The following is a 7,811-nucleotide window of genomic DNA, read 5'->3' as shown; positions in this document are numbered from 1 at the left end:
ATCTTTTAATAAGATGTAACAAAAATAGAATCATTCAAATAAATCTGGCTCTCTGTCTTGCTTGTGTTCCTCTCTAATTAACGTGTGTGTGTGTGTGTGTGTGTCTTTGAAGCTGCCTTCACAGCGACAGCGCCGCTTTAGAAACTTGAGTTTGGGGGACTGTTTTGCTCGAAGGTGGACCTCGCTCATGTTGCGCTCTTTAAACAAGAACTTTATCGGCCCAAGCACTGCAGCCTCGACATTCTCCTGGGGCTTTCTGACGTCCAGAACTCTGGGTTCAGACAGATGAAGAGGTGGCTAATTGGAAAGCCTGTCATAAATTCATTAGAGTGGGGTAAGTAGGATTCAGAGGGTGGCGGAATCCCTCTCTGTCCATCTTTGTGTAAAGGATTATCCATAGCGTTTTGGCCAACATTAACAAACTTAACATTTCAAAGGTTTGAAGAATTTTTTTGCTCAGTCTCTCCTGATTAGAGGTCTGAAATATGCCACTTAGATTTGGCTGATGTCAAACTTAGACTTTGACGTCCGTGCCTCTAGTGGCAGAGGAAGGTACTACAAAAACAAACTGAAAACCTGTAATGAGATTCTCGAAAATGGTTTTTTCTTGCGGAAGCATTTTGCAAGAGGAAGAAAAAAAAATAAAAAATTCTGCTTAAGGGCCTCCAGATGATGATCAACAATGCAATCAAACTTAGCAGCACTTATACATGTAGCAAATATGTGTTTTTTTTATGTTTTCATACAATATCGCCATAGAAACTTTATTACAAATGTGTTCTTTTTGTAAATGTCTAATATATTAATTTCACTGAAAAGCTAAAAGAGACATATTGTGGTTCTTGAATTTGACCAAAACAAAATTAAACAAATTTAGTTTAACAAGTGACTTTAAACCTTGAGAAATCATCCTATTTTCTTTTTGTAGCCCCTGCGGATTTCAGGAAACCCCCAATGTTTATGATTTTAATGGTTGTTATGGAGACACAGTGACACAAAGATGAAACTCTTTGCTGCTTTTCTGTTTTAGTCAACCACTTGCGGGCATAAAACACAAACGCTACAGTTGTATTATTGACTTTGTACTTTTTGTTAGGGGCACCAAAAATTATGATGTGGGATTTTATCCGCTTTCACTGTATAAATTAAATTAAAAGAGGAGTTTTTGCTAAAATGCTCAGTGCAATATTTTACTACCACAATAAACAATTAAATGCTATGGGTACCGATAACTGTAGAGAGTGGAGTAAATGAAGTTTTATGCAGCTGAGATGGGCAGGAAAATTAAATGAAGGTCAGAGTAATTAAACCCTCACTCCTCTTTAATATAGCACCTTTCATTTAATGGGAGGAATAATAGTTAATCTTCAATATAGTCCTCTTATTAGATATTTATAGAAATGTAATTCTCCAATATAATAAGCTATCAATATATTTGTTTATGTTTACTATTTAGCTTAGTGCTGCAGGCAGAGAGAGCTCGGCTCTTTGGTTCGGGGTTTTTCAAACGCAGTCCGGCTTTTTGTGCCGGTTAATGACTCGTCGGTTTGCAGAGCAAAGCGACAGCACCAATGCAGCTCCGTGTTGGCGGTAAGGTTTCGGCTGATTGTGGAGCTGCACACCAGTTCTAAAGTAGTGCGTCACGTTCTTCTTCATAATAAGTGAAAAAACATTTACATGAGCGAACACATCCCTATTTGTTTACCAACGTACCCATGTGTTTTGGCTTGTCTGTGTCGCTCCTGACTTCTCGCTTCATAGGAATCTGTCTTACGAACACGCTGTGGACGGCTAATGTGCTACGCAAATGGGAAGCGGACGTCCAAACAATTTTACACTTTTTTTTTTCCTTTTTAAGATGAACTTGAGTGTCCAAACCACATGGAAAAAATCGCCTTCCTTCTGCTTCTTTGATTTGGCTCCTATTCATCTGGACTCAGTTAAAAAATAACACTTTTTTTTCTTTTTACCCCCAATCAACCTTTCTCAGTAATCTGAGGAATATTTAGCTGCATATGTGTGTAGAAATAGGGTGAAGGGCAAAGGTTACATAAATTTCTTTTAGGGTATATATGTAAGTTCTCTCCTCTGGTCCTGCTGTATGTCATTCTTTTTTTGGTGCAAAACACATATTTCCATCACCAAGGCAATTGAAATCAGAAAAATTAAATTCATAAACAAAGAAACCAAGAAGTTGCTGCAGCAACGCCCATAGTTCAGTATACAAGGCAAACAAACACAGAGTTCTATAGTTTTATCGTTGTCATTCACTAAATATTTAAAACAAGCATCTCTTTTACTAGTCGTCAGAAATGGATTTATGTATTTTTCTTCCCAGAATGACTGAATACCTGAAGGACTATTGTTGGGAAGAAAGACGGAGTGTTTTCTTTGTTGTTGTTGTGACGCTTCTCTTTTCTTCCACAAGATGGAGCTCCGACTCAATAGCACCGAGAGATACTTTGCCAAGCAAGAGTCGGGAGATGAAAGCTTTCCCTTCTGGGTTTGCGCGGTCCATCCATGCAGGGAGGCAGGAGCGGGCAAGTCGGGTTTAGGAGCCTGGATCGCTGCTCGTCCGCTCATCCACACGCAGAGTCAGAGCCAATAATCTTTGTGTTCACAGTTCTGAAAGTCAAGGTCCTTCACGCAAAAAACACCTCTTAAAAATTCATTCACCCTTCTCGGTCATTCATTCTCTCACTCGTTCGTAGGAATCCCGCGTTACGTGGGAGCTAACAGTATAATGAAAAAGGAAAGCTCACATTTTGCATTTTCCAAAATCAAAACAAGACAAAAAAAACAAAAACAAACAAACAGCATCAATGTTTTCTAACAGTCCTTTCAATGACATTCATCCTGTCGTCTCTAATACTGAGCTCGGATGCATAGACCGGACACAGAGAAAGAGAGATGGTCAGGTGGATGAGACGAAAAAAAGAGGTGGAGAAACGGAAGGATGGAGGAGGATGCAGGGAGGAAAGGAGAACTCGCTCTTCGCCAGCTGAACGGGGTTACAGTGGCGCAAAAGAGACAGATGGAGACGGATCCTACAGTCATGAGAGGAGGAGTAGAAGGAGTGCTGGGAGTGGTCGGGGATGCGGGTGACTCAGACAGTCACTGGGACAAAATGTACACAGGGGAAGGCAAAACAAACAGAACCTCTTCGATGCCTGGAGCGTCCCTCTGCTGTGGCGCCAATGGACAGATGGAGGGAACCTCCTTCTGAACCAGTTTTCACCACTTCGTCTGCTAAAGCTGCAGCGGCCTCACTGCATTCCTTCAGTCCGACAAGCCAGAGTCCTCCGGGCTTTTGGACTCCTTCACAACAATATTTGCACAGTTGGCTCCTCAAAGTTCCAGAATCTCTTTTTTTCCATTTCCATTTTTGTTTTGGAATTTCATTTGTTTTGGAATGTTAAGGTTTCTGGAAGCCATTTTTAATCTTGGAAATAGAATGGATTCCACAATCAATTTAGTTGCGAGTGCAAAGGCGGAATCACTGGTCCAGACCTTTAAGTCCGTTCCACTCCAGTTGCTTGACTAATCTGATGTGGCACTGTGACATAAACCAGAATATTCTGGGTTGGAAATGTGTCCAGTGAGTTCTGCAGAAACAGGTTAGCATTTGGGTTATTAACTATGCATTTGAATGAGGAAAGAAAGTGGCAGTGACGGCTCCTTCGCCCCATTACGAACACCTCCTAAGTGGTAAATGGAAACTGGACGGCAGGTTCTACTTTGCTCGGCTCTGCTTCTAATTGAAGCCTTGATAGAAGAAATGCTTGGAAGGAGCTACATAGCTGCAGTTGCTAGGGATTTAGCCTAAGAGGTCCCAATGCCAACAGGGGCTTGGTAGGTGCAAGAGAGGGTTTCTTTTTGGTTCTCTAAATAGAAAACAAATGATTTGGTTTTCAAACTATCTCAATAAAGCAACACAAGTAGAGAGTTAAGCTACAAACTTCACTTCTCTAATTATCACTGCAAACAGTTGTCTTACTATCACCGGGATGATTTCTCTATCCTGTTTTAAAGCAACAGTTTGGGTCTGCGCTGACCCATTCCTACGTGCATGCCTAATTTGTTCCTTTCTATATCTATTTTGCACCAAAAATCAAGTCACTTCATGCCCCTGTACATACTTAACTATATATTGGTTTACTTTTCTTTCCTTAGTATGTGTAAAATATACATCACCCAGCATTAGTGGATACATAATCCACCTTGGTTCTGAAAAGAATGGAAGAGGTTTCAAGCAAATTTGCCAAAATAATTTACAAGAAGTTAAATATTTTTGAGATTTAAGGAGATAGTTATAGTGAAGGCTACAAGTCATTATTTAATTCACAAAGCAAACTGTCAAGGTTGTGCCCAGCATCGACAAGCCGGAATGGATGGAAGGATGTTTGTATGGATGGATGGACGGATGGACGAACAGACGATTTCTGATGAGCCTATTGGTTTTGGGTCTGATCTTCTGGACAGGTATCGCCTTTAAATTTGTAAGATTAAAACCTCTGATCAAAGCAAGACAAGCTAGCACATTTCCTGTCACTAGATATTGTTGAACAGAGTTCGCATTACCTTCCAAAAAACTGAGTAGATTATACAAAATTTCCCGCTGATGGATTAAAAACTAAAGCATGGTCAAAGGACTTGTTGGGTATGAAACAACCAAAATTAAGGTGGAAGAATCTTTCAAGTTTACTCTGCCATGACGCCATGAAACATATCCAGTCACTACATTTGCTCTACTTATACCCTATACCTCTGAATTAAGACCTAAAGATTTGAGAAAAGGTTTTCGAACCTCATCTCGAGCCTTTCATTGATCTGCAACCATCGTTGAAATTCCAGCTAGGTCCTGCCTACCTGAAGTTAATCCGAGACCTCGTCTTGTTAAGCCAAAAGAATGACTTGGATAATTCCAAAAGTGACAAGTGAGTAGGAAGACTCACCTAAAGGGACTTCACGTAGGTCACTCTAATCTATTAAGGGCATGCAGTGTGACGATCCACACATCCAAGCTCTAATGAAAACTACTGGGGAGGCACACCTCACATCAAATGTAAAACCTTCTAAACTTTTGTGCACTAGCTCCATATTCGCTCTCTGTAGCGTCCACCTATACACACTCAGACAAACAAAACATCACTGTAGGTCCTCTGTGGTCTGTCTGTAACAGTTCTTTGGTCCCCCAACACCAGAGACCAGAAATGAATAAAAACCCTGTTCAATAATCAGGCCTGCTTCATGATTTCTGTGCAGAAACATCAGCAGACATGATTGCATCCACACAAATACACGCACACTCGTGTAGACGGTCGTTTTCTTTTCTTTCTTTTTTTTCCTTTCACAGCGTGACTTTTTTTAGTCATTGTGTGTGCTGAAAGTGTGTGCATGGGCAGTTTGAAGTCCAAGTTTCTCTCATCTTTGTACACTAGTTCGAGTCTTTTGTTGATAGATGCTTTCCATTTATCTTTGTACATGATACATACAGTATAATCCCATTAAACATATACAGTAAATAGACATTTAGAATGTATAAAAAAATAGGAGCAGAACATAACATCTAAAAACAGATTAAGAAGATAATGGACGACGAGGGGAAACAAAACGCAAAGTGGCAAAACGGGATTTCGCCACGATTTCGACCTCTGAGGTCAAAGGAAAGAAAAGTGCTTCGCTTTCCAAGCAGAGTCGGATCGCTTGGTGCCTCTGTGGAATGCTTACCGAAGATCCACGCTCACGGTCACAGCACGAGCAACAAAATGAGGGACATGCTCATGCCTCATCTTTGGTGGCAAAAAAAATAATAAAATAAAATCCCCCATGCAGTTTGTCTTTGTTCAATCTGGCACTTCGCTGTTGGGCTGCTATGCTATTGCATTGACCGTGGGGAGGAAAATGGAGCCACAATGTCCAAGTTTACCTTCCTCAGTTTCCCCATCGCAAAACCGATGCCCAATACTCAACTTCATAGAGGCCTACAGGTGTTACACCTGTAAAGTAACTGAATCACAGGCAGATTTTGCAATTGTATTCCAATTATTCCTTGAATTAAGATAATTCCTTGTCCTCAGTGGTGTCACGGTAGATCAGTATCGCTGCAGATTCAGATAGGATTCGGATCTGCTGTTAATGCCAAACCAAAAGTAATGAAGATATATCCACCATGTATCTCTACATTCCCAGCGTCATCTCCACAAGTCAGTCTGCCCATACATTTTCCTCACTAAACAGGAGGTTTTTAATTTCTATATAGTTAAAAAACAACCTTTTTTCTCTTTTGATGAGTTTGACAGGCAAACACTGAGCCCCAACCCTAGGAAGGACCATTTTGTCCAAAACATGTGCTCCAATTTCATTGGACAATCCAAATGGTCAATCAGAGGTTGGAACGATCAGGACCCCATCCTCTGTGTGTGGCAGATTGTAGAGTTGGTTTGAGTTGTAGTAAACAGAATCCAGACCAGGTCAACGTCTAGAAATTGTATTTCCATTCACTGATCGTTAGGTTTGTCGGACGCAGATGGCACCTCCCCTCCCTCGGCGGCCGATGCATTGGGGTTTGAGAATTCTGTGACACGTCGCACTAGAGGGTTTGTGCTCTTCAGGAGCTCCATTGCGGACACCCTCGCTCCTCCACTGGAAGACTTGCTGCCTTTCTTCTGGAGCAGGGCCATGAAGTTCTCGTTGCGAGAGCTCGACCTCTGGCTGCTGCCCAAAGTTAGGTTCCGATGGTCGCTCACAATGGCGCTGTGCTTCACAGGCGACACCAGACTCTGGCGGCTGCCAAAAGAATCCGAGGGCTCCTTACGGCCCAGAACCTTTCGCTTGGACCTGGAAGAGAGTCATATAAGTTCAAGAGGTTGGAATATTTCTCATTAACTTCTTAAATGCTACACACTGACTGGTAGTTTTGGTTTTGGAGAATTTCAAAATCGCCTCCTCTGTTGTTTTGACGAAAACATTAACTTACTTCTTAGTTCTTTAAGCAAATTTCAGCTGCATACAAAGTAAAACTATGAGCACTTGTTGCTTAGAGACTGTGCCTGCATCTATAAATGTGTCTATGAGAGAGAGAAAAGAGGACAAAGTAAGACTCTCTGGTCAGCAATGTACATGGGGCTGTTGCTAGGGAACTCTGTACTCCAGCCTCTGGTTTTTAAAAAGCCTCTGCTTATGTGGTAAGAGGAAGATTGTGTGTGTGCGTGCACAGGCGTGTGTGCGTGTGTGTGTGTGTGTGTGCATATCCAAACCTGTGTATAATGGTGAATAAATCCTCGGTGGTGTGTGTCGTAGGAGTGCTGGTCAACATGTCATCTTCCGTTTCCTCAGCGATGTGGAGAGCAGTCTTCTCATCGGAAGCTGAATCATCTGATAAGTGCATAGGAATACCATTATAACACAAAATATTAGATAACATGTTAAAATTAACAAGTGAAAGCTGTTCCTACATGAGCCTTAAATGCCAGAAAACATTGCTCATAAATACATACCTGCCCCAATGCCAGTGCTGGCCATCTTATCTCCAATTTCCGTGAGAGAGGAATCCTGGAGTGACGACTGTAGAGACGACTCTTTTGAGCTTTCCTCATCTGTTCCCAAGTGATTTTCGTCCTGCTCCGACATGTCATCTGGTGCAAATGCTCCAACTGGAGACCGCAGGCCCACCGGGCTGTCAGACTGTGGAATCTGCCGGTCTGTACTCCCATTGGTGGAAGGGTGTAGTGGTGTGGGAAGGAGTAGGACATTTGGTTTCTTGGGAACTGGAGGCGGAACCTGGATAATGAAGTGTAAATTATGTTTGT

General features: G+C 41.8%; 1 protein-coding gene across 3 annotated transcripts in view; it reads right to left on the bottom strand.

The window, feature by feature from the left end:
- Nucleotides 1–7,811, bottom strand: part of nhsl2 (NHS-like 2) — a 131,646-nt gene continuing 123,835 nt past the window's right edge. For all 3 annotated transcript variants that reach the window (XM_044097039.1, XM_044097040.1, XM_044097041.1), the window contains exons 8-10: nt 7,500–7,782; nt 7,260–7,377; nt 1–6,840 (exon numbers count right to left, since the gene is read on the bottom strand). In XM_044097039.1, coding sequence (XP_043952974.1) covers nt 6,501–6,840; nt 7,260–7,377; nt 7,500–7,782 — 741 coding nt within the window. In that variant the 3' untranslated portion in view covers nt 1–6,500. The remainder of the gene's footprint in view (nt 6,841–7,259; nt 7,378–7,499; nt 7,783–7,811) is intronic.

The sequence above is a fragment of the Gambusia affinis genome, linkage group LG18 (genome assembly GCF_019740435.1).
Source record: "Gambusia affinis linkage group LG18, SWU_Gaff_1.0, whole genome shotgun sequence".
NCBI classification, from domain to species: domain Eukaryota; kingdom Metazoa; phylum Chordata; class Actinopteri; order Cyprinodontiformes; family Poeciliidae; genus Gambusia; species Gambusia affinis.
This window is presented reverse-complemented; position numbering and strand designations above follow the sequence as displayed.